Source organism: Carettochelys insculpta, chromosome 18 (assembly GCF_033958435.1).
Source record: "Carettochelys insculpta isolate YL-2023 chromosome 18, ASM3395843v1, whole genome shotgun sequence".
In the NCBI taxonomy this organism is placed as follows: domain Eukaryota; kingdom Metazoa; phylum Chordata; order Testudines; family Carettochelyidae; genus Carettochelys; species Carettochelys insculpta.
In genome coordinates this window covers 17,316,898-17,344,706 of record NC_134154.1, presented here as the reverse complement: position 1 = coordinate 17,344,706, position 27,809 = coordinate 17,316,898, and the positions used below count along the sequence as shown (strand labels likewise).

Below are 27,809 nucleotides of genomic sequence, written 5' to 3'. Positions count from 1 at the left end.
CACAGTTTTTAACAGTGTTCAAAATTAACTTTATCCTGTTCCTTTTTCCCAATCTGATTCCTCTTAAAAAAGAGAAAAAAAATCATACTTCAAAAACCCTCTAAACACTTGCTTTTATGTAGATTCAAAAGTTAATTCTGATGATGATGAAGAGGAGGATGAAGATGGTAATTACCTGCATCCAAGTCTTTTTGCCTCTAAAAAGTGCAATAGACTTGAAGAGCTTATGAAGGTAAGCCCTCTGAAGAGGGAACCTATTTTGTTCTGTTTGTACAGATCACAGTAGGGTACATAATACTAATAGTATAATAAAAGGAATCACAGAAACTTGGTAGGGATAATACACGATTGGATAGACAGGGGAGAAGGGAGGAGGTGTTGCCTTGTATATTAAAAATGTACACACTTGGACTGACTTGGAGATAGACATAGGAAACGAATGTGTTGAGAGCCTCTGGATTAAGTTAAAAGGGGTGAAAAACAAGGGTGATGTCCTGCTAGGAGTATACTACAGGCCACCTACCCAGGTGGAAGAAGTAGATGAGACTTTTTTTAAACAACTAATGAAATCATCCAGGGCCCAGAATTTGGTAGTAATGGGGGACTTCAATTATCCAGATATATGTTGGGAAACTAGCACAGCAACACACAGCTCTTGGACTGCATTGGAGACCACTTTTTATTTCAGAAGGTTGAAAAACCTACTGGGGGAAGCTGTCCTAGATTTGATTTTAACAAACAGGGAGGAACTGATTGAGAATTTAAAAGTGGAAGGCAGCTTGGGTGAAAGTGATCATGAAATCATAGCGTTCACAATTTTAAGGAAGGGTAAAAGGGAGAACAGCAAAATAGAGACAATGGATATCAGGAAGGTGGATTCTGGTAAACTTAGAGAGCTGGTAGGTAGGGCCCCATGGGAAGCAAGGCTGAGGGGAAAAACAACGGAGAAGAGTTGGCAGTTTTTCAAAGGGAGACTTATTAAGGGCCCAAAAGCAAGCTATTCCTCTGCGTAGGAAAGATAGAAAATATGGCAAAAGACCACCTTGGTTTAACCAGGAGATCTTGCATGATCTCAAAATAAAAAAGGAATCAGATAAGAGTGGAAACTAGGACAAATTACGAAGGATGCATATGGGCAAACAACACAGGAATGCGGGGGCAAGATTAGCTATGGGCATAAAGGGAAAGAAGAAGACTTTGTGTAAATACATTAAAAGCAGGAGGAAGACCAAGGATAGGGTAGGCCCATTGCTCAGTGAGGAGGGAAAAACAGTAATGGGAAACTTGGAAATGGCAGAGATGCTTAATGACTTCTTTGTTTCGGTCTTCACTGGGAAGTCTGAAGAAGGAATGCCTACCATAGTGAAGGCTAGTGGGAAAGAGGTAGGTTTAGAAGATAAAATTAAAAAAAAGAACAGGTTAAAAATCACTTAGGAAAGTTAGATGTCTGCAAGTCACCAGGGCCTGATGAAATGCATCCTAGAATTCTCAAAGAACTGATAGAGGAGGTATCTGAGCCATTAGCTATCATCTTTGGAAAAACATGGGAGACAAGATAGATTCCAGGAGACTGGAAAAAGGCAAATATAGTTCCCATCTATCAAAAGGGGAATAAGAACAGCACAGGAAACTGCACACCGGTCAGTTTAAGTTCCGTGCCGGGAAAGATAATGGAACAAGTAATCATCTGCAAACACTTGGAAGGTGGTAAGCTGATAGGGAACAGCCAGCATGGATTTGCAAAGAACAAATCATGTCAAGCCAATTTGATAGCTTTCTATGATAGGATAACGAGCCTTGTGGATAAGGGAGAAGGGGTGGATGTGGTACACCTAGATTTTAGTAAGGCATTTGATATGGTCTCACATGATACTCTTATCAATAAACTAGGCAAATACAACCTAGATGGGGCTACTATAAGGTAGGTGCAAAACTGGCTGGATAACCATACTCAGAGAGTAGTTATTAATGGTTCTCAGTACTGCTGGAAAGGTGTAACAAGTGGGGTTCCACAGGGGTCTGTATTGTGACCGGTTCTGTTCAGTATCTTCATCAATGATTTAGATATTGGCATAGACAGTACACTTATTAAGTTTGCAGATGATACCAAGCTAGGAGGGGTTGCAACTGCTTTGGAGGATAGGGTCAAAATTGAAAATGATTTGTGCAAATTGGACAAATGGTCTGAAATAAACAGGATGAAGTTTAATAAATACAAATGCAAAATGTTCCACTTAGGAAGGAACAATCACTTTCACACATACAGAATGGGAAGCGACTGTCTAGGGAGGAGTATGGCAGAAAGGGATCTAGGGGTTACAGTGGACCACAAGTTAAATATGAGGCAACAGTGTGATGCTGTTGCAAAAAAAAGCGAACATAATTATTGGCTGCGTTAACAGGTGTGTTGTGAACAAGACATGAGAAGTCATTCTTCTGCTCTGCTCTGCGCTGGTTAGGCCTCAGTTTTGGAGTATTGTGTCCAGTTCTGGTCACCGCATTTCAAAAAGAATGTGGAGAAATTGGAAAAGGTCCAGAAAAGAGCAACAAGAATGATCCAACATCTAGAGAACATGTACTGTGAGGAAAGGCTGAAAGAACTGGGCTTGTTTAGTTTGGAAAAAAGAAGGTTAAGGGGAGACATGATAGCATTTTCAAGTATCTAAAAGGGTGTCGTAAAGAGGTGGGAGAAAACTTGTTTTTCTTGGCCTCTGAGAATAGAACAAAAAGCAGTGGGCTTAAACTGCAGCAAGGGAGGTTTAGGCTGAACGTTAGGAAAAAGTTTCTGTCAGGGTGGTCAAACACTGGAATAAATTGCCAAGGGAGGTTGTGGAATCTCCATGTCTGGAGATATTTAAGAACAGGTTAGATAAATGTCTGTTAGGGATGGTCTAGACAGTGTTTGTTCCTGGCATGAGAGTAGGGGCTGGACTTGATGACCTCTCAAGGTCCCTTCCAGTCCTTGTATTCTATGATTCTATGACTGTATTAAAACTACTGTTCTAGGCTGTAATGCTTCATCTTACAAGTTCTTATGTGTATGGGTCTATAATGGTGTACTTCTATTGCTTTTTTGACACAACCAGAAAAATATAGCCTACACATTGGTAAGAAATATGGATTATGTAAATATTATGCTTTGGTTTTCCTGCCTTATGCTTTCTTTATTTCCTTGATACCCTTACTAATTACTAAGATTGGAAGATGAAATAGTTCTGTTCCCTGACAATTAGTCATCTCTCTTTTCTAATTAAGTAATTGTGTTGAAATAGTGACACACTTTTAATGACAGCTTTGTGTCATAAATGCAAGACCAAGTAACTTGAGATGCTGGATTTTGAAGGAGAAACGTCTGAATCAGATCTGCTGAGGCTAACAGCTGATTTAGAAAATCAGGGGAAAAAGTTTATTTTCAAGGCAGGTTTACCCAATTAGGGAAATAGTTTAACAGTTATTTCCCGATCACTTGAATGAAAAAGCCTACACGAACTCTAACGTATAAATTATATTTTTAGCAGTCTGCTTATATCTTTGAGGTTTTCTGGTATTGAAAGCACCTTTTTTTCTGTCATATAACATAAATGATTGTTCTGTATTAGCTATATTCCAACTGTGAGCTGTTTTTTAAGAGATCTGTCCCTTGAAACATTAAGTTGAGACTTAACGTTACTTTTACACTTAAATAGAATCCTAGTATCTAATGATTGTTTTATGAAATGACATTTTGACAATTAAATTTTATTTATTGTCTTTCTTTTACAAGACTGTCAAGGAAGCATTTTGTTTCCTGAATTTAGTCAAGACGCTTTGCTAATGGTAATGACATGAGCAACTTGCAGGACATAATGGGGACTAACTTTCCATTTGGTGTTATGGATATTTAAAGGGAAAGGCAGGAATGCGAACTGTCTAGTAATAACATTACTCCTTATTTTCACAAGACCCAACATTGATATTTGATGTTAGCTTTGATGGAATGTTATTTGTAAGGCTGCTACAAAATTCCTCATCTTACAGGTTTATTTGAAAAACTACAGATTTGTATTTTATCATTTTGAGGCTCCCTTCAGGCATGGCTTTGTTATTGATGTAAGACTTTCCAGCAGATTGATGGTCAGGGTGACATGAAAGGCATGTAGGATAAGACCTTTGAATGAATACCAGTAAAATCTGTTCCATATTAGACCTGTGTTTCAAACAGCGTGGCTTGTGTCTACACTTACATTCCTCTTTTGAAAGAGGCATGCAAATGAGGTGCAGATTTACATATCTGGTGCCTGATTTGCATTTTCCTCTTTCGAAAGAAAAAAAGCAGTGTAGATGCGGTTCTTTCGAAAGTAAACCCTATCTTCAAAAGAACCTTCCTTCCCCATAAATGAGGAATATGCAAATGAGGCACCAGATATGTAAATCTGCATCTCATTTGCATTTTTGATTTCCCTTATTTGCGTGCCTCTTTCGAAAGAGGAATGCATGTGTTGACACAGTCTTTGTCAGTATTAACTGAAGTGGAACAATTAGGTAGTCTGAAGTCAACCTGGGAAGGGGAGTTAAACTGGTGGTGTTCTTCCTCAGAGTCAGAAGTTGTGTATGCATACACTTAAAACTGTTGATCATATGTTAAATTGTCATTACAATTTCTGCAGCCTCTGAAGGTGGTGGATCCTGATCATCCACTTGCAGCACTTGTCCGCAAAGCTCAATCTGACAATAATTCATCTACCCCCCAGTCCACAGATGGTGCAGCCATACAGACATCACAGGTGGACTATCCTACAGATTGTAAGTACATGGTGATACAAGAATTGTCTTTTTTTATAGATGAAAGTAATGGGAGGTGTTAGTATTGATTGCTCATCAAAGAATCTTTCCAAGATGGATAGTCCTTTTATTTAATGACTGGTAATTTTCCATTGAAAGTGTGCGTTGAGTACATTTTTTTTCTGGTATCATAATTCAGTCATGAAGAGGTTCTGTTTGTTTTTATTTTGAGAGAAAATGGAATTTTTTTGTACCATATAATTCCAGCAGTCACAAATCCAGTACCTCTACCTGATTTCCTTAGAGTGTCAAGATATGGCATTTTGGAATCAAGCCCCATGCTTTCTTACACTGCCATGTACTTGGTAGTAATTTATTTTGAGATTGTTTAATAAAAGATTGGAAATTACTTGATTATATAGTATGGCTGCAATATATGCAGATAGGTGTGTAGTGGGAATGAAACAAGTCTTTCATTAGTATGTCCAGTATGCAGTACACTAACAATATTGCACCTTATGTTGATGGCATAACTAATGTATTTTAGATTTGCCACTTCTTAGGTGTTCACTTCTTACAAATGGAAACGAATGCCTCTTCCCAGCTCTGGCCACTTCCTTTCCCTGGTTTTGTTACCTCCAGGTTGAGGTCAGTCCAGTTCACTTCACTCAGCTTAGGGTTGACAAAGGCTTTTGAAACTACAGCTTATTTCTTCTCTAGACAGTAATTAGATGTAAAGACCAACATGAACATCTCCCACCAGAGAAATTCTCAAGTTCAATGTCCAGTTTTAGATTCAGTTTAAAGTTCTGGTGCTGCTCTGAAACAAATACTCAAATGGGTTGGAGCCTAATTATTTTAGAGACAGATGAATATTAATAGAGAGAGAAAGACTAAGTACTCTCTTGATTGCTGAGTGAATCAGAAACGGTCAACCTTCATGGTCGCTCAGTTGCTGACATGGGGCTGGTTTCATTTCCTTGTCAATTACTCCTGTAATCTGAGGACAGATTTCAATGAGATTTAGAGAACAGTTACTGTGTATGATCAGTCATGATCTTGCACAAAACTCTTAGGCCATGTCTACACTAGAAGCATCTGTCAACAGAAGTTACTGTCGACAGGGAAATCTCAACAGAACCTTTTGCGACAGATTACATGTATAAGCAACTTGCTCTGTGGACAGAGGACTTCCAGGCTGCACTGTGCTCTGGTGCCAGAAAGTGGAATGGCAGCTCTGCAAAGAAGGTTGCCAAGCAACCGGCAGCCCTCTCTGCTGACAGAAGTGTCTACACTGTTCTTCTGTCAACAATATTCTGCTTACAGATTGTTATGCCTCACAGGGGTAATACTGTCGAGTCAAATGCAGAGTTCTGTCGAGAATCAGTTGACAGAATACTTCAAGTGTGTAGACGCTCCCTGAGTTATATCAACAGAAGGCACTTTCTGTCAACAAAACTCTCTAGTGTAGATCCAGCCCTAGAGTTCATAACCATCTACATAGGATACTATGTTTTCCAGACTCAAAATGAGAACCACAGTAGAGTGTGCTGGGACCATTGTATTGTTTGGAACAAGATACTTGGTTGTTATCTATTGTGCTTCATGATGTTCTGGTGGACAGCTTCAGAGAACACCTGATAGGTGTACTGTTTTCCCATCCTGCAACTAGCTTTGTCACACATACAAATGCAGGTGCTATTTTTTGATTGGCTGAATTGATGAAGTTTCTCAGAACATCCCAAAATGCAGTGGCTGGCAGTCCACATGATCCAGCTTGTTCAGTGCTTTTGAGCATAAATGTCAGGTGTTAACCTGGAAAATGTAAGCAGTACACACTTTCTTCTTCAAGTGGTCCCCGTGGGTGCTCCACAGTAGGTGTCGGGCTTGCCCTGGCGCCGCAGATTGGAAATTTCCAGCATTCTCCGTCGGGTTGCACATGCACTGATGCGTGTTGGTCCTTCGCGCGCTTACGGTCACGTGCACGATCCGGTCCCCGCCAGTTCCTTCTCAACCGCCAACGGCTGCAGACGGAATCCACTCCGGCTCCAACGCCTGAGAAAGATAAAAAGCTGTTTTACTTACTGTTAATAGTTATTAGTTGATAGTTTAGTTGTTACAGTTGAAGTTGTTTACGTAGACATGTATATAGTTTAAAAGAGAAGAGAGCAAGTAAAAGTATGGAGGCAGCCGCCTCAGGTGGGTCCGCTATCTTGAGGCTGCAAACGTTATCTGTTATCTCTACCTGTTACTGAACTGAATAACTGTTAAGTGCTCTATTAGCACTCAAAGACTTTAACGTTCGAGCAGGTCCTCACCAGGGTTTAAGAAATGTGACTCATGCCGTGAAGCTATGCCTGCCTCAGATGGACATAGCAAATGTATCCATTGCCTCGGGAAAGCCCACGTCCCTCAGAAATGTCCTCACTGCTCTAAGTTTACAGCTAGAGCCCGAAAGGACAGGGAGATGAGGCTGAAAATGTTCCTCTTTGATAAGGCCCTCCAGCCTGGTCCATCGGAGAAGCCTCACAAGGAGGGATCCTTGGGGTCGCACAAGAGGAAGGCAGCTTCCCTAACCTCCTCTGTGCAGAAAAAGAAGAAGCTTTCACCAGCTCGATCCCTGCCAGTATCTTCTGTGAGCGGGATGAGCGGAGCACAGGGCCCGAGCTCGCTGGCTCCTCATAGCGGGAAGGCCGCGGCGCATGTACCCGTGCAAGGGCCTCCAACCGTTAAGGAGTTGGCACCGAGGGCCCTGCAGGCACCGGAATTGGCGGCACTGGCTCCCACAGCACCGAGCCTTGTGGCACCGACAGCACCAGAGCGAGGGCACCCAGCACGGGGCCCGATGGTGCCGGAGAAGACTGCCCACGTGGCACCGCTCACAGCGGAACCGAGCACGGCACCGCGAGCAACGGAACCGAGCACGGCACTGACTACGGTGCCGAGGTCCCCAGCACCGGCTACGGCTCAGGAATGGGGGAAAGCGAAGACCAAGACACGGCACCAGAGCCCTCCTTCAGAGGTCATTGCGTTGCCATTATCACCTCGCTCTCCCCCCCGAGATACACAGGGCAGCAACTCCAACAGCCTGCCTTAGACCTCCATCTCCATTCCTTCAACCACCATCTCCATGGCTTGGGCATTCTTCACCAACCTCCAGCAGGGATCCCTATGAATACTATCACAGAGGATCCCCGCCATTGTCAGCATCATCTCAGCGATCATGCCCTTCCATGTGCCACATCTACGCTTTCCGGTCGTGGTCCAGGTCCCCATCACCGGGCCCTTGCCCCTGTTGTTACGGCTGTCCTTATCATACAGGACACCAGCACAGGGGGTCAGGATCTCGGGGTAGATCCCCGTCTACTCCTCGCCAACACCCCAGCACGCAGTCTCACCCTGGGGGAACATCGCAGCTTTCCCACCCAGAGAGTGCCCCAAGGGACCTGGACCCCCATCCAGATCCCTCCAAAGAGCAAACATACAGACAGAGCCAGGAGCCTGAGGACTTGGAGGAGGTATATCATAGCGACACCTCCTCGTCCTCTCCAGATGAGGCAGTTGTCCCTGGGGATATCTCTCCCCCGGATGACCTTAAACAGTTTCAAGAATTGTTCAAGAGGGTAGCACAATCACAGGACATTCAAGTAGCTGAGGTGCAGGAGAAACATCATAAGCTCCTGAAAAATCTGAGACCCCCCGGCTTCATCCAAGATCGCCATCCCATTGGATGAAGCGATTATGGAATCAGCCACCAACATATGGCAAACTCCGGCTTCCATCCCTCATACAAATAAGAGGGCAGATAAGAAGTATTTTGTCCCAGCAAAAGGCATGGAATTTCTGTTTAGCCATCCACAACCGAATTCTCTGGTGGTTGAATCGTTGCAACACAGAGCCAAGACGCCCCAATATAGGTCTGGGGGATCAGATAAGGACACAAGGAAATTAGACCTCCTCGGCAAAAAGGTCTACTCCTCATCCACCTTACTGCTGAGGATGGCAAATTATGCTGCCCACTTGTTGAACCACAATTTCGACAGTTATTCCAGACTTACCTCACTCATGGATTTTCTTCCAGAGGACAAGAAGCCGGTCCTCAAAGTGATTGTCCAAGAGGGCTACGCGGCCTCACAAGCAGGAGTTCAAATTGCCCTGGATGTAGCGGATACAGCAGCTCGTTCCACAGCCACCGCGGTAGTAATGCGCAGGGAATCATGGCTCCAGACATCCGGGATTCCCAGAGATCTACAAGTAAAAATTACAGATCTTCCTTTTGATAGGCAGAAGTTATTTGCAGACTCAACCGACTCGGTCCTACACTCCAGCAAGGACTCGAGAGCCACACTCAGGACCATGGGTATATACCTCCCCCCCCCCACATACAGGAGGAAGAAGTTTTACCCTCGGCAAAGGCGTTATCCTTACCAGCCACAGCGTACTCAATTTCAACCAGGGACGCCACCAACAACTGCAGCAGTACGGGGCCCCTCGACGTCGCCCCCAGCAGGGGTGTGCACCCTCCAGGCAAACCCCGAGACAGCAGGTTTGACGGGTACGTTGGGGACTGCAAGATCAAAGCCATCTCTTAGTGCCAATCTCAACACATGTTTCACCATCGCCTCAAACTGTTCTATTCTCAATGGCAAAGCATCACCACAGACAGATGGGTATTGGAAATTATAGCCACGGGGTACACGATCCCCTTCCAATCATTACCTCCACCGAAACCTCCCACCGGGTCCTTTTACAGGGACCCCTCTCACCACACAAAATTCAAACAGGAAGTGGACCACCTCATGTTCATAGGGGCGGTGGAGAGAGTACCGGAACAATTCCAAGGAAAAAGCTTCTACTCACGGTACTTCCTGACAGAGAAGGCGACAGGAGGCTGGTGGCCAGTCCTGGATTTACGGGCACTAAACCGGTATTTGCACAAGCAGCGTTTCAAAATGACTATGATTGCTTCCATAATCACGGCACTGGACGATGGAGACTGCTTTGCAGCCCTCGACTAACAGGACGCGTATTTTCATATAGCAATTCGTCCAGCACACAGACGTTTTCTCCATTTCATGGTAGGCAGGGAGCATTTCCAATACAGAGTTCTTCCATTCGGTCTCTCGTCAGCACCCAGAGTTTTCACCAAAACACTGGTGGTGGTATCCGCGTACCTACACAGACAAGGTGTCTTCATTTTTCCACACCTAGACAACTGCCTACTGAAAGGGACCTCGAAAGCAGACATCTTACACATGATACACATCATTACAGGCATTTTTGCCTCGTTAGGCCTAATCATCAACCTCGCGAAGTCAAAGACCAAGCCCACGCAAAATAGAGTTTATAGGGGCACGCATAGACTCTACTACATCAAGGGTATACCTGCCCGATGCCCACTTCCGCACCATAAAATCCCTGGTACAGGTAATGATGTACAGCCCCACGGTCCCAATGCTAACATGTCTACAACTGTTGGGGCATATGGCGACCACCACATTTGTAGTACAGAACGCCAGGCTGCATATGCGAGGCCTGCAGCATTGGTTGGCGAGCGTTTACAAACCAATAGCCCATACCATCCACAAGGTAGTATCACCCACAATGGAGGTGCGAAGGTCACTGGCATGGTGGGCAGACCCCAAAACTTACTAGTAGGGGTGCCTTTTCGCCAACTGCAAATTACCATTTTTCTCACAACAGATGCACCCCATATGGGATGGGGAGCGCACATCGGCAACAAGGTTACTCATGGGTTATGGTCCTCTGTGGAAAAGACACTGCATATAAACATACTAGAGCTCAGGGCAGTGTTCAATGCGTGCAGGTGTTTTCGAAATTACCTGCACGGCAGAGGAGTTGGGATAAATACCGACGACAACACCACCACCATGTTTTATATCAACCGGCAAGGAGGGGCCAGATCCCGTGCGCTATGTGCGGAGGCAGTCTGGTTGTGGAACTGGTGCATTGCCAACAGTATAACCCTGAGAGCCTCATACTTGCCGGGTGCCCACAACACAAAGGCGGACCAACGCAGCAGACGCTTTGCGCTCACGCACGAGTGGCAGATCTGTTCCGACCTGCTCTGACGAGTGTTTCACAAATGGGGGTTCCCCAAATCCATTTATTTGTCACTCACAACAACAAGAAATGCCCTCAGTATCGCTCCAGAGCGGGCATAGGGCAGGGATCCTTGAGGGATGCCTTCATGATCCCGTGGAAGGGCTCTGTACTCTATGCATTCCCTCCCACAACACTCATCCACAAGGTTTTGGAGAAAGCCAAAAGGGAGAGAGCACACGTGATACTCATAGTCCCAACCTGGGACCGACAGCAATGGTTCCCTCTGCTCCTGCGCGTGGCATGCCACCTGCCATTTCCCCTACCGGCAGTACCAGATCTTCTCATGCAGTGTCGGGGGTCCATAGTGCATCCACATCCTCAAGGACTCCGCCTACAAGCGTGGCTAATCCATGGCTCAACTCCCTAGAGAGCACATGTTCAGAAGGAGTGAAACAAGTCCTGGAATGCAGTCAGAGGACCTCCACCAGAAGGACTTACGAGCAGAAGTGGACGTGTTTTACCTCCTGGTGCTCTTCCAAACAATTAACCCCTCTGGACGTCCCTATAACTGTAATTCTGGACTACCTGCTGGAGCTCAAACGAGATGGACTCTCTCTATCCTCGCTGAAGGTCCATCTCGCGGCTATATCAGCTTTTCAACACAAAGAGGAAGGGCCAACCATATTCGCCCATCCGGTTGTCACTCGGTTCCTAAAGGGGTTGGCAAACCTATACCCCCCTCGGAAACCACTACCGCCGTCGTGGAGTTTGGACTTGGTCCTCCACACGCTGTCGGGACCACCCTTTGAGCCATTGGCTACGGTCCCCCTCCAGTTACTTACCATGAAGACAACCTTCCTTCTTGCGATTACGTCAGCTCGCAGGGTGAGTGAACTTGCAGCAATAATGGCGACACCGCCCTGCACAGTGTTCTCAAAGGAAGCGGTGATCTTACGATTACACCCAGCCTTTGTTCCAAAGGTCTCCTCAGAGTTCCACATTAACGAACCAATAGTGTTACCCTCGTTTTATCCTAAGCCTCACAACTCCAGCAAGGAGGCATGGCTGCACTTACTAGATGTGAGGAGGGCGTTGGCCTTTTACATAGACAGGACTAAGCCCTTCCAGAAAACGGACAGACTCCTGGTGTCCTTCACACCCAGGTCGAAAGGGGAAGGCCTATCCTCACAAAGGATTTCAAACCACACTGTATCCTGCATAAGACTCTGTTATGAGCTTCGCAAGACTCCTCTGCTAGTTCCACCCAGGGCTCACTCCACTAGAGCGATGGCGGCATCGACGGCCTTCTTCAAGGGAATCACGCTAAGAGACATCTGCAGAGCGGCGACTTGGTCATCCTATGACACCTTTGCCAAGCACTATGCCATGCACCGGGTGTTTGATGAGGACACACACCTGTTGACGGCAGTCCTTTCAAGGGCAAGCTGCCCATAAATCGGGTACCCACCTCCTTTTTTGGGGTCACTGCTGGGTTGTCACCTACTGTGGAACACCCATGGGAACCACTCGAAGAAGAAGAAGTTACTCACCTGTGTAGTAACGATGGTTCTTCGAGATGTGTCCCCGTGGTTGCTCCACTACCCACCCGTTCCTCCCCACTTTGGAGCTCTGTTTTGTGTTTTTCAGAGGCATCCGGAGCGGTTGATCAGGAACTGGCAGGGACCGGATCGCGCATGTGACCGTAAGCATGCGAAGGACCGACGCGCATTGGCGCATGCGTGACCTGACAGAGACTGCTGGAAATTTCCGGTTTGCGGTGCCGGGGCAATCCTGACACCTACTGTGGGGCACCCACGGGGACACATCTCGAAGAACCATCATTACTACACAGGTGAGTAACTTCTCTTTTTAAAAATATGTTTCTGAACTAAAGAAGCTTTATAAATTTAAAATAAGGTCTCCTTTGAGCTTAGGAGATGAAAAACTTTGACAAAGTTGTATATCCTTAACAGAACTGTCAACAAGGAATTAGGATTTGTTCAGTGGTTTTTATGTAACTTGTCGCCCAGTCACATTCAATACAGAAGTGGGATTGGATTCATCGGTTGAGAAACAAAGAAGTGTGAAGTTATACCTACCCAGTTTTCTTACCATAAAAACAAATAACCCTTCTATATCTTTCTGTAGAAACAGTCTGATTTGGTCAGGACAGATAATATGATTCCTGGCCTTCTTTCTGGAACTCGCATTATCAGAATAAGTGCTGATTGTAACTGTCTTCAACTACTGTGACTTATTTGAGTCTATGATGTACTGTTAGCATTTAAGATCTGCCAAGTTTGCAAGGTGGGAGACTTTTTTTTTGAAAGGTTGTTAGAGTGAAAGTACAAAATAGTCTGCCTTTGAACATGCAGCATCCACTATTTTACATGTAATTGCTGTTTGTTATTGTGTAGCTTGTTTTTTGTGCTATGCTTTTGAACAGTTTGGAAGAGGACTGAGTGTTGGCTTTGCTGAAGAAGCCCCAGTGTGAAACACTGCATAAAGTTCTTTTGTGTTTCTTTCGTTTTAGTTATGGGTTTGCGATTTATTGGTTCTCCCCACCTCCAACTTCCAAAAGCATGTGTTAGAATGGCTTTGGAGAAGAATTAGTAATTTGCTTTCATTTTGTGCTTCTTTTTGGGTATTCCTGCAAGAAATACTGTAAATGGATGTTGGCAGCATTTTACTGCCAACAAGCCCCATTAAATACTCAGCTCATTATCCTTCGTTTCTCTGTCTGATTTATTGCATACATTTAAAGAAATCAGAGCTAACCATGGGTTGTATATAAGCCTTTACTCCATCTTCCTATGATCAGTCTACCCTTTAGTAGACCAAATGCAGAGTGGCTTCAAGCTATTGTCAAACAAAATTCAGCATTTGCGGAGGTTTAAATAATTTCTGAAGTGTTTTTAGTGACTAATGTAACTTGGATTTCCATGGTAGTAAAAATTATCTGGTAAATTGTTCAAAAAGGGTACAAAACTTATATTTACATAGTAGCACAAGGCTTTTTATTGCGATTATTGATAATTCATTTAAAATTATTTGTATTTATATATCCCTATCAAACTTAAAAAAATAAAACCACTTATTAAAAAAGAAAATAGAAATATCTTAATAGTAATTGTGGATGAGGGCACTTTGTATTTCATCCTACAAAATGGCTTTTCTCTTCATATCAAAATAGCATAGAAATAGAATAGTTATAGCAGAAGGTGATTCTCTGCTAGGACAGACTTGAGAAATTAATTCAAATTAGAATGTAGACTTGTAGGAGATTAAAAAAAAAATGTATAAAATATACAACCAAAGAGGAAGCATTGTGCATTTGTGGTAAATAAAAGATGACAAAGGATATGCTGAAACTAACGTATCAAAATTAAAATGTGTAGTATAGAACAATAGTTTGCAATATAACGTTAATATGTGGAACTTGTTAGTACAAGGTACTGTTGAAGTGGATAGTTTAATCTGAAAATAGAATTATATACAAGAATAGACACATCATAAATTGTTGCATTAGCAACACTTTAATTACAAAGGGCTCTTGATCTTCATACTGCTGAGCATAAAATGATCTCTTGTGTCTCTCTCCATGGTATTGCTCAGTAGTGTGATTTTTTCATAACTGTGGTTGGCTACTGTTTTTGGTAATATCCTAGTAGGGTGTTGTGGCACTTGTCCTATAACTTGTATTACTATAACATCACAGTGATGTTAAAGCCTGTTAAGTCACAATTGTATATTGTTTCCTTAAATAAGATTTTATAACTACAGTAAATCCCTAAGGTACACGCATTTGAGTTGCGTGTATCTTGGGTTAATGTGACTGCTGCCACTGACAGGAGAGGTTTCCCTCCTCCTGTCAGTGGCTGCAGCTGAGAGTTAGGCTCTCAGCTGTTGCCACTGATGGCAGACGGGAGACCGACAAGGGCACCAGTCCTTTTCAGTTTCCCGTCACTGCAAGCAGAGGAGAGCCAGGAGCAGGCTGTTGCCTGATCCTTGTCTCCTCTCCACTTGCTGGTGCCCTCATTAGTTTCCTGGCTCCCCTGAGTTGCATGGGAAATTTGACTTACACGGGGATTGCGAGAATGCAACCCCCACGTAGGTTGAGGGTCTACTGTAAAGTTGTAGTGGTACATATTTTCAGGGGGATTATAATGCACTTTTGGTGGTTATTCCTTCAGCTCCTGATCTTGAGGTTGACGTTCCTGTGCCCATGCAGAGCCGCATTAACTTGTCAGTTAAGGAATAAAGTGGTTTTGATTTAAAAGTTTGTGTTTTCTAGCTCCGTGAAGCAAATTGTATGTTGCTATCTTATTGCCTAAAGTTTGTGAGTTGTATTTTGTCTAGGTTTTGTCTGCTTTTTGAAGCTGATAAACTTTCACCGTGTTCTTGACAGCACTCTGTAAAAAACCTTTTGGATAAATGTCTTAGCAAGCAGAGCTAGTCCTGTGCAAACTGCATTTATGCTTCTAATATGTTGGCTGTTAATGACATTTTATTTTTTTGGGGCATTAGCTACTAATTAGTAATGCTCCAAGACATATGCAGTAGTTGGGAAAAATTCAGATTCTCATAAAACCTTTATTAAATTAATCCTGTGTAACTGCGGATTATTTTATGTAGTCATTGGACAAGTTAAGATCTGGCATAAGATATATAATTTTCACTGAAGTGAAAGGGAGATATGCTTTTTTATTTCACAGGTAAATTCACCCCTTTATGTTTAGAGGTTCCAGTGTACAGTTGTGCTAATTTTCATTTAAAATGTTTATTTTATAATGAGAGGTGCACAGTAAAGGCTGGAAATTAGGGAGAAATTTTGTCTGCTGTAACAACTCTTAGGCTGTGTCTAGACTAGCCTCCAACTTCGAAGGGGGCATGATAATTGGCGTGTTGGGAGATTACTAATGAAGTGCTGCAGTGCATATGCAGCACTTCATTAGGCTAAACCGCCCCCTCCCTCCCCCCCCCCCCCCGGGGCAACTTCAAAGAGTGAAACTTCGAATTGCAGACTTGCATGTAGCTGCGAGTACTTTGAAATGCCTGTGGCTGCAAGCAAGCCGGCACTTTGCTTATGTACCATAGCACTTCATTAGTAATCTTCCAACACAGTTGTTATGCCCCTTTCAAAGTTGGGGGCTAGTTTAGACACAGCCTACATGTAAGAAATTGAACATCTATATTTCTACTTTATGATGCTTGAAAAGCTCTCATAAATTTTTATTGAGAGGGCATATTGACCTTTTTTATATTAGAAATTCACCTGGTGTCCAATGTGAGTATTCTGTGACTGGTTAATTACGTGGTAATTCAGAGTAATCTGTGGATGTCTTCTGCTATCCATTCTATATACTGAATGCATCATGGAGGATGACATGGTTGTTTCCTGTGATCTGTCCAGTAACAGCAGGATAGCTTAGAACAGATAATATCTGCATGTAGTGGTTGATGCTTCTCAGAAGGACTGAATCAGCATCCAAAACAGTTAATTTAATCCAAATATGGAGACTCATTTTGATGTCAGCAGTTAGGCTCAAGTCTTCAATACAAGCCTAGCTGGGTGTTTGGTAAGTTGATTGATCTGAGCTGATTTCTTGTGCCTTATATTCTCAAGAGTGGGTGCTGATTTGGGGAAATTCAACTTTGAGACACCTTAAAGGAATCTAATTTTCAGAAGGCAAGTGCTTAGCACTTTTTAAAAATAAGTTGGTTTCATCTGTTGTGTTTAAGCAAATGGAAATTGAAGCACCCAAAATAATAGTTACTCTTTTGAATTTGATTTTCTGTAGTTAATCTTGCTCAGTACTTGGAGGAGGCATATTTAAAATGGCTCGGCTGTTGTTATTCATACAAATAGTTTTGTCAGATGCACCCTCCACCCTCCCTACAGCTCAGTCCCCTGCTCCAGCCCACAGTCTGCTTTCAAACTCCCTCCTAGAACCTGCACCCCACAACCGTCTGCTGATCCAGTACTCACTCCCTCCCAGAACCCAAAACCTCAGCCCCTCCCACGTTCACATTCCCTATCAGAAACTGCACCCCAACCCCCTGCCCCAGCCTGGTGAAAGTGTGTGGTGGGGTTGGGGGAGAGAAGGGTTGGAGATTGAAAGAGAGGGAGAGGGCCCTCGTGTGCGGGTGCAGAGCTTCAAGGAATGGCCAAGTCAGGGACAGGACAAGGGTCTGTGAGTTTGCAAAATTTGGCTGTGTTTACACTTGCCTGGAAGATCAACCTACTCAGGGTTGATCATCCGGCGTTCAATTTTGTGCATCATTTAGCACCACCCAGATGTCAGGCAGACTGTGTCCGCACAGGGAAATCACAGAGTCATAGAATACTAGGACTGGGAAGGGACCTCGAGAGGCCATCGAGTCCAGCCCCCTGCCCTCATGGTAGGACCAAGTACTGTCTAAACCATCCCTGACAGACATCTATCTAACCTGTTCTTAAATATCTCCAGTGGTTAGTCCAATATCTCCAGCGATGGAGATTCCACAACCTCCCTTGGCAATTTATTCCACTGTTGGACCACCCTGACAGTTAGGAACTCTTTCCTAATGTCCAACCTAAACCTTCCTTGCTGCAGTTTAAGTCCATTGCCTCTTGTTCTATTCTCCAAGGCCAAAAAGAACAGGATTTTTCCCTCCTCCTTATGACACCCTTTTTAAATACCTGAAAACTGCTATTGTCCCCCCCGGCCCCATTTTCTCTTTTCCAAACTAAACAAGCCCAGTTCTTTCAGCCTTTCTTCATAGGTCACATTCTCTAGCCCTTTAATCCTTCTTGTTGCTCTTTTCTGGACCCTTTCTAATTTCTTTGTGCATTCATAGGGGCCCATTGACTGTTCTGGCCTGTGGCCCAGAATTCCTGTTGGTGGGCCAGGCCATGTTTATCCCCAAATCTCTTTTGAGATTGTCTTCCACCAGATGCTGTTTCTTTCACAGTAGTTGTTTGTTTGTTCCTTGGTATGAGACAGAATGCAAGGGACAGATGCAGTAATTCTGCTGTTAGATTTTATATATGGGTGAAATACAGAGCTCATGAAAGTAAACATCAACAGCCTCAGAAACAACTCTGACATTGTCATCCAAGAGGCTGACAAAGGAGGTGCTGTTGTCATCATGAGTAGCACAGACTACCAAAAAGAGGCTTCCAAGAAACTCTCCAGTACCACATTCTACAAGCCACTGTCCCAGGATCCCACTGAGGAATACACAAAATCCACAGCATGTGTTCAAGATACTCCTGATAAAAACACAGGAACAAGTCTACATAGACATACTCCTAGATACCCAACCAGGTTTGTTCTGTCTACTACCCAAGATCCATAAACCTGGGAATCCCGGACGCCCATCATCTCAGGCATTGGCACGCTCACTACAGGATTGTCTGGCTATGTGGATTCTGTACTCAGACCCTACGCTCCCAGTGCTCCCAGCTTTGTTCAAGATACTACCGACTTCCTTAGAAAACTACAGTTCATTGGTTACCTTCCTGAAAACACCATCCTGGCCACCATGGATGTAGAGGCTCTTTACACCAATATCCTACATGAAGATGGGCTTCAAGCTGTTAGGAACATTATCCCTGATGAGACCGAGGCACAAATGGCAGCGGAGCTTTGTGACTTTGTCCTCACCCATGACTATTTCGGATTTGAGGACAATTTATACCTTCAAATCAGTGGCACTGCTATGGGCACCTGCATGGCCCCACAGTATGACAACATTTTTACGGCTGCCCTGGAACAACGCTTCCTCAACTCTTGTCCCCTAGTGCCCCTTGCACTACATTGATATCATCTTCATCATCTGGACCCATGGAAAAGAGGCTCTTGAAGAGTTCCACCGTGATTTCAACAGTTTCCACCCCGCCATCAACCTCAACCTGGACTAGTGCACACAAGAGATCCACCTCCTGGACACTACTGTGCAAATAAGTGAGAGTCACATAAATACCACTGGAAACCCACAGACTGCTATGCTTACTTACATGCCTCCAGTTTTCCATCCAGGGCACACTACATGATCCATTGTTTACAGCTGGGCACTAAGGCACATCCACATTTGCTCCAATCCCTCAGACAGAGACAAACGTCTACAAGACCTTTACCAAGCTTTTCTGAAACTACAATACCCACCTAAGGAAGTGAAGAAACAGATTGACGGAGCCAGATGTGTACCCAGAAGCCACCTGCTACAAGACAGGCCCAACAAGGAAAACAAGAGAATGCCACTGGCCATCACATAGAGCCCCCAACTAAAGCCTCTTCAGCACATCATCAATGATCCATGACCCATCCTGAACAATGATCCTTCACTCTCACAGACCTGGGGAGGCAGGCCTGTCCTCGCCTACAAGACAGCCTGCTAACCTTAAACAAATTCTCGCCAGCAACTATAGACTACATCACAGTAATTCTAAACCTGCAACCAGTCCCTGCAGCAAACCTCAGTGCCAACTCTGCTCACATATCTACACAAGTGATCCCATCACAAGACCTAACCACATCAACCATACCATTAGGGTCTGCACATCTACTAGTATAATATATGCCATCATGTGCCTGCAATGCCCCACTGCAATTTACAGTGGCCAAACTGGACAGTCTCTGCATAGAAGAATAAAGGGACATAAATCTGACATCAGGAATGGTAACGTACAGAAACCTGTAGGAGAAAACTTCAGTCTCCCTGGACACTCAGTAACAGATTTAACAGTAGCAGTCCTACAACAAAAAAACTCCAGAGAGAGACTTCAGAGCTGCAATTCATTTGCAAATTTGACTCCATCAACCAAGGATTGAACAGAGACTGGGAGTGGTTAGTCCATCACAAAAGCAGTTTCTCCTCTCATGATGTTCACAGCTCCACATGAACTGATAATGGGCCACATCCTCCATGACTGAACAGACCTTGTCAACTCTGGCGCTCCCCATGACTGGGTCTCCCTCTTTATACCCTTCTCTGAAAACCCCTGCACTTATGCATCTGATGAAGTGGGTCTTTGACCATGAAAGCTTATTTTCCAAATTATCTGTTAGTTTATAAGGTAACATAGGACTTCTTGTTGTTTTTGAAGATACAGACTAGCTCGGCTACCTCTCTGATACTTCAGAGTAAAGGATTTAAAGATCTGGGAGTGGATATGGGTAACTGTCACTAGTAGAACTAGTTAATTTGTATCTTTTAACCATGAATACAAATCTTACCTATCTTATGCATTACAAAGGCAGTCTCCCCACCTTTGATATTTGCAGGAATGACGCACATCTGACGTAATCTGCTTCGTTCACTGGTTCTGCTAGTGACAGGTAACCTCCTTACCTCTGCCACTATACAAACCGTGGATTCTGTTTTTCTTCTCCAGTTTTCATCTGAGGAAGTGGGTTTTATCCATGGAAGCTCATAACCTAATAAATATTTTAGTCTCTCAGGTGCCACAGGACTCTTGTTATTTGTGTGTCTGTCTCACAAGCCTGTTTGCCATGAATGGTGACTTGAGATAAGTTTAAACCACTCTAGGTCTGAACATCTCTGAATTTTAGAGCTTGTTCTCTCTACTGTAGAGAAAAATCTACTGGCAATGGGATGAGACCAATCAATTTATCATACAGCTGAAAATTACAGTATTCATAAGTGAACACCAGTGGCATGTTCAGCTGGTGTTTCATAAATGAGGGACTCATACATCTATAATTAATAGAATAACACATTAACAGCTGTGAATTTTGTATTTTTTGTCTCTTGAGGGTGAAATATTAATTTTGTTGTGTCTGCAGTGCATATGAATTATGCAGGTTTTGCAGCTCTTGGCAGTGAGGCTATAAGCTATTGCTGAGGCATTCTTGATAGATATTCCTCTGTAATGCATGTTCTAGACATGACCAAATATGCTGGTCATGCAAATATAGTGTTTCAGGTTTTGTTTATGCATAGGTAGTGTTACAGCTGATTAATTGGGCAAATTGTTTCTTATTCTCCTGTACTGGATACAGATGAAATTGTAGCTTTAATCCTTGGTTGCTGGATTTTTGGCGGTTTATGTAAGCTAACATTTTACTTGTCCTGGGTAACCAGGAAAGATTCGTTCCTCCTTTTCCCCCCTAAAAGTATTTATAATTAAGGAAACATTTACTAGAACTTTTCTGTATTAAAATTAATTTTGTTTGAATAGTACTTCAGATTGATGTTCTAATTTTTTCCACAATTTACAGAAGCTGATTTTGAATATAAATTACTTTTCCTCATATTTACAGAGCACACACTTAATTTAGCTAAAAATTCTTAAATACTAACTTTTATGAAGAAAAATTGCAGACCAGAATGCTTTTCTTGCGCCTTTAGTGGTTCACTTCACTGTTCACGCCTGTTCAATTTCAGTTGGCCTTGGATATGCTCTGAGACCACCATCAATATGTCTTCCTCCTTTAATCTAAATGTGTTGATGTGAACCATCTTCCTTTTATTACACCAGAAAAAAAGATAAAACATTACTTGAATTGAAATATGAATCCAAGTGACATTCTAGGCATGGTAGTAATGCAAAAAATCAATTTTTTACGATGTGCTTTTGGGTTTTTTTCCTTCAAATTTCCTGAAGTGTTCATCTTAAAACAAATGTTTGTGTTTCTTCATAGCAACAGTGGCTGCCATGTATTACAGTTACTATATGCTACCTGATGGAACCTGTTGCCTGGCACCTCCACCTCCAGGAATAGATGTTGCTACCTATTACAGTGCACTGCCTGCAGGGATGACTGTCTCAAGCACTACGGGAGTAACAACCGTACCTCCACCTCCTGGTACTACACCTCCACCTCCTCCAGATACAACTGATTCCAGTGGTGGGTTGACATCTACTACACCTGCTGCAAGGTACCATATTTTCATATCGTGTGTATTTCCTACATTTAGCTTAAAATAGTTTTTAGGCAATGAAGGTTGAATTTATTTAATTTCTGCAATGTAATGGAATTGATAGTACACATGGGTGGTGAGACCTGTGTGGACTCAATGTAATCAAGGACACACTACAAATGCATTCGAGTCATAGAAATGTTAAGTATTGCCACACACAAAATCCATTTAAAATATTAAATGTTTTCTTTTTCAGCATGGAATTGTTTCATATCTGAAGCATGTCTAATTAGCTATGTGATGTTAAAAGCATATCAAGTGAGATTGCTTGTGATTAGTTTAGACTCTTGTAACAACTGTTTTTTTTGTTAAAAGAAACTTGCATTATGTGCACCTCCAGTGTAAAAACCAGTGTAAAATGGCTTGTGGATATGAGGATAGGCTGAGGCATTTGGGCTTGTTTAGTTTACAGAAGAGAAAGCTTAGAGGTGATTTAATAGCAGCCTTCAACTTCCTGAAGGGGAGCTATAAAAAGGAGGGTGAGAAACTGTTCTCAGTGATGTCAGATGGCAGAACAAGGAGTAGTGGTCAGAAGTTGAAGAGGGAAAGGTGTAGGTTAGATATTAGGAAAAACTTCTTCACCAGGCGGGTGGTGAAGCACTGGAATGCGTTGCCTAGAGATGTGGTGGATTCTCCATCCCTCGAGGTTTATAAGTCCCAGCTGGGCACGGTCCTGGCTGGGATGACTTACTAGGGGTAGATCCTGCTCGAAGCAGGGGTCTGGACTGGATGACCTCCTGAGGTCCCTTCCAGCCCTGTGGTTCTGTGATTTCTACTAATCAGTGTGTTTGTGATAGTTTCCAGAGGTTGCTCTGGTACACTGCATCAGGGTTCATCTAATTTTTTTATGGTCAAGTGTGGAATGACTTCTGTTAGGTACGCAAATATGGAGGTGATGTATGACATAACAGAAGTGATTCTACACATGGGCAGTATATGGTGGGAGTGGTGCTGAGAAGCTGGAGTGCAGGAGGGGGCCCAGGATTGAGGTAGAGGTGTGGGCTCTGGGCTCAAGTAAGGAGTGAGAGGCGTAGGGTGTAGATTACCCCAGGGATAGAGGAGGATCCCCTGCCCTTTCTTACTGTAGCAGCTTGGAACCAGGTGGGAGATGCCTCTCCAAAACCACTGCACATCTTGCGAACACAACTTGGGGACGCCCACCTATCCCCAAGCTGGAGCAGGTCCAGGCTGGGATGGGTGAGACCTAGGAAAGGAGCGCCTCTTCCCCTAGCAGCAGCAGCTCTTGGTTGGGAGCAGTGACCTGGGGACAGGTGTATTCTGGCTCCAGCATGGAACTATTGCTTCTTCCTCGAGTGTCCCCCTGGGTGCTCCACGGTAGGTGTCGGGCTCGCCCCGGCGCCGCAGGTCGGATCTTTCCAGCAGTTTCTGCCGGACCGCGCATGCGCCGGCGCGCACCGCTCACTTGCGCGCTCCTGGCCACGTGCGCGATCCGGTCCCCGCCAGTTCCTCTTTAACCACCATCGGCTGCAGACGGAATCCGCTCAGGCTACGGCCAGAGTTAGTGTATTTAATGTTTTTAAAGTAAAGTTTTACAGCCTTAGTAGCAAGCAGAGCAGCGGAGGCCTGGGGATGTAAGGCCATTAGGCCTCCTGCCGCGGCAGGCTGAGTCCAAGAGGGAAACAGGCACAGAGAAGGTGCTAAGTACCCTATTAACAACTCAAAGACTCACCACAATGTCCTCTTCAGGATTCAAAAAGTGCGAGTCATGTTGTGAAGCGGTGCCGGCCTCCGATGGGCACAGTCAGTGCATTAGGTGCCTCGGGGAATCTCATGTCACCCAGAAAGAGAGATGCGGCTGAAAATGCTGCTCTTTGACAAGGCCCTCCAGCCAGATGCGCCGGAGCGGCCTCAGCAGGGGGGACCCGCAGGGACCCATAAAAGGAAAGCTGCTTCTCTAACCCCATCAGCGCAAAAACGGAGGAAGCTTTCACCAACCCGATCCCTGCTGGCAGCCACAGCAAGTGGGACGGGTGGAGCGCATAGCCCCCAGCCGCAGTCATAGCTGAGCGGCGGCAGCGCGGAGACGCACGTGGCAGAGGCTGAGCCTCCCATAATCAAACAGCCGCCCCGCACCACGGGCAGGGCGGCGGCCAGGCAAGCGCCGGAACCGGCGGCACTGCAGCTAGCGGCACTGACCCCCCCAGGGAACCGGCAGTGCAGAGCTTGCAGGCACGCGGCCTGCAGGCACCGGAGGAGACCACCCGCGCGGCACCGCAGTGGAGCGTGCCGAGCGCAGTGCAGACAGCGGGGTCGAGATTCCCCGACGCGGAAAGGGGCGGAGCCAGCCCCACAGGGGAGGGGAAAGGCAGCACAGAAAACCCGGCACCGCAGCCCTTCTCCAGACAGGGCTGCAGGGCTACTTGCTCTAAGCCCTCCACTTATGCTGCGGACTCCAACGAGGCGGCAGGGGTCACCTCCAGTATACCCTGAGCCCCTATCCCCGTTCCTACAGCCAGCATCACCATGGCTTGGACCACCATCGCCCTTCCTGGGCTTTGAACCCCTGGAGTACTGCCACAAATCAGTCTCTCCATTATCTCAATCACCCAGACAATCTCGCTCCCCCAGACGCAGGGGGTATGTGCCTCCAGAGTGGTCCAGGTCTCCATCTCCGGAACAGTGCCCGTGTTGCCATGGTCGCCCCTATCACGCGGGGCATAGACACCATAGGCATACTCCCAGGGACAGATCCCCCCAGACGGTTCAATATCCCCGAGGGCAATCGCGGACGGGGACAGAAACGCAGATATCTCAGGGGGAGTTGATTCTGGAACCCCGAGATTTTCCCTCGCAAGTATCTAGCGAGAGGATGTATCACCGTCAACAGGACCCAGAGGGGTCCAGAGAGGCTTACCCTAGCGGTTCCTCGCTATCTTCCCCTGATGAGGCCACGGCCCCAGGGGACGTCCATCCTCCAGACGATCTCAAACAGTTCCAAGAGCTGTTTAAAAGGGTGGCCTTCCTGCAAGGCATCCAAACAGCAGAGGTGCAGGAGAAACACCATAAGCTCCTTAAAAACCTGAGACCTCCGGCCTCTTCCAAAATAGCTATTCTGCTTGATGAAGCAATCATGGAGTCCGCCACCACAATATGGCAGACCCCTGCGTCCACTCCGCCTATAGACAAGAGAGCGGATAAGAAGTACTTCGTCCCGGCGAAGGGCATGGAGTTCCTGTTCAGCCACCTGCAACCAAATTCTCTGGTGGTGGAATCGTCTCAACAGAGGTCGAAAACTTCTCAGTACAAGACAGGGGGAACGGACAAAGATGCGAAGAAACTAGAGTTGTTCGGCAGAAAGGTCTACTCCTCCTCCTACCCTACTGTTGAGAGTGGCGAATTACGCAGCGCATCTAGCGAACCATAATTTCGACACCTACTCCAGGCTGACTTCCCTCATGGACTCGCTTCCAGAGGGCAAGAAGCCGGTGCTCAAAGCCATCGTGCAGGAAGGCTACGCAGCCTCGAGGACAGGAGTTCAGATCACTCTAGACGTAGCGGATATGGCAGCATGCTCAACAGCTACGGCAGTGGTCGTGCGCAGGGAGTCCTGGCTCCAGACATCGGGTATCCCGAGGGATCTGCAGGCGAAGATCGTTGATCTCCCCTTTGACACGCAGAAGCTGTTTGCTGAATCAACCAACTCAGTCCTTCATTCCAGTAAAGACTCAAGAGCTACTCTCAGGACCTTGGGGATTTACACCCCTCCATACAGAAAGAAAAAGTATTACCCCCAACAAAGATGATACCAGTATCAACCACAGCGTCCCCAGTACCACAGGGGCTACGAGCAAGGGTGACATCAACAGCACCAACAGTACAGAACTCCCAGGCGACGTTCTCAACAGAGCCGTGCGTCCTCAGGGCAGGGCCAAAGGCCACAAGTTTGACACACAGATCGAGGGCTGCACTAGCACTACCATCGCGCAATGTCATCCGAAGCTACTATTCCATCATCACCTCCGACCATTCTACGACCAGTGGCAAAAGATCACCACAGACAAATGGGTACTGGAGATCATAGCCACGGGTTACGCAATTCCCTTCCAGTCGCTCCCAGCGCCATGACCTCCACCCAGACCCCACCTAAAGGGCGCCTCCCACGAAGCGAGACTCAAGCAGGAGGTAGACCATCTTATGCTTATAGGGGCAGTGGAAAGAGTGCCGGAGCAGCTCCGAGGGAAAGGGTTCTACTCAAGATACTTTCTCACAGAGAAAAAGATAGGATGGGCCTCCAGCCTCCTAGATCTTCGAGGCCTCAACCGGTACTTGCGCAAGCAACGCTTTCGGATGATCACAGTCGCCGCTATACTTACGGCACTGGACGATGGAGATTGGTTCGCAGCCCTCAACTTACAAGACATGTATTTCCACATAACTATTCACCCAGCTCACAGGCGTTTTCTCTGGTTTATGGTAGGCAAAGAATATTTTCAGTACAAGGTTCTGCCATTCGGCCTCTCCTCGGCCCCCAGAGTCTTCACCAAGATCTTGGCAGTGGTGTCAGCCTACCTGCACAGACAGGGGGTGTTTATATTCCTATATCTGGACGACTGCCTACTGAAAGGGGCCTCAAAGGAGGAGGTACTTTGCATGATACACGTCACAGCAGACACGTTCTCTTCGCTGGGCCTGGTCATCAATCTGGCAAAATCAAAGATAGACCCCGCACAGGACATAGAGTTCATAGGGGCACGTATAAATTCCATCACAGCAAGGGTTTATCTACCAGATGCCCGCTTTCGCGCCATTGGTGCCCTCGTGCAAGTCATCACCTTCAGCCCTACAGTGCCAGTTCTGACATGCTTACAGCTGCTGGGCCACATGGCAGCAGCAACGTTTGTGGTACAGAACGCCCGATTGCATATGCGCAGCATGCAGCACTGGCTGGTGAGCGTCTACAAACCAGCAGCACACACCGTCCACAGGGTGGTGTTGCCCACGACAGAGGTGCGCAGATCCCTGCAATGGTGGGTGAACCCCAAGAACATGCTAACAGGGGTGCCCTTTCACCAACCACAAATATCTGTTTTTCTCACTACCCACGCCTCCCACATAGGGTGGGGGGCACACATGGGCGAAAAGGTGATGCAAGGACTGTGGTCCTCCACAGAACAGTCACTGCACATAAATATACTGGAGGTCAGAGCAGTGTTCAACGCCTGCAAACACTTTCGAGACCATATACAAGGCAAAGTAGTCGGGATCAGTACAGACAATACCTCCACCATGTTTTATATAAATCGGCAAGGAGGAGCTCGGTCCCGTGCCTTATGTGCAGAAGCATTCCGATTGTGGAACTGGTGCATCGCCAACAATATAACCTTGAAAGCCTCGTATTTACCAGGCACTCACAATGTGAAGGCAGACCAGCTGAGCAGGCGCTTCGCACTCACACACGAGTGGCAGATCTGTTCCGATCTGCTACGACCGATTTTTCACGCATGGGGATTTCCCCAGATAGACCTGTTTGCCACTCAACACAACAAGAAGTGCCCACAATACTGCTCCAGGGCAGGACTGGGACGGGGGTCCCTGGGGGACGCATTCGCGATTTCATGGAGGGGCCCCCTGCTCTACGCATTTCCTCCCACAGTGCTTATCCACAAAGTCTTGCAGAAAGCCAGGAGAGAGAGAGCCTGAATGATCCTAGTAGTCCCAACGTGGGATCGACAGCAATGGTTCCCCTTACTCCTGCGCATGTCGGACCGTCCACCAATGCCCCTCCCGGTGGCGCCGGATCTGCTCACACAGCCCAGGGGTCCATAGTGCATCCACACCCCTGAGGCCTGCGACTGCAAGCATGGTTAATCCATGGCTCAGCTCCCTAGAGAGCACGTGTACGGAGGGAGTGCAACAAGTCCTAGAAAGTAGCAGGAGGACTTCCACCAGGAAGACCTATAAGCAAAAATGGACTCGATTCACTGCATGGTGTTCTACCAAGCAATTAGCCCCCCTTGCTGCGCCTATACCTGTAATACTAGAGTATTTACTGGACCTCAAGAGAGGTGGACTCTCCCTATCCTCGTTAAAGG

General features: G+C 45.7%; 1 protein-coding gene across 4 annotated transcripts in view; it reads left to right on the top strand.

Moving 5' to 3' along the window:
• SFSWAP (splicing factor SWAP) overlaps positions 1-27,809 on the top strand; it is a 199,729-nt gene that overhangs the window by 34,100 nt on the left and 137,820 nt on the right. For all 4 annotated transcript variants that reach the window (XM_075013064.1, XM_075013063.1, XM_075013062.1 and 1 more), the window contains exons 6-8: positions 123-232; positions 4,647-4,782; positions 21,477-21,714. In XM_075013064.1, coding sequence (XP_074869165.1) covers positions 123-232; positions 4,647-4,782; positions 21,477-21,714 — 484 coding nt within the window. The remainder of the gene's footprint in view (positions 1-122; positions 233-4,646; positions 4,783-21,476; positions 21,715-27,809) is intronic.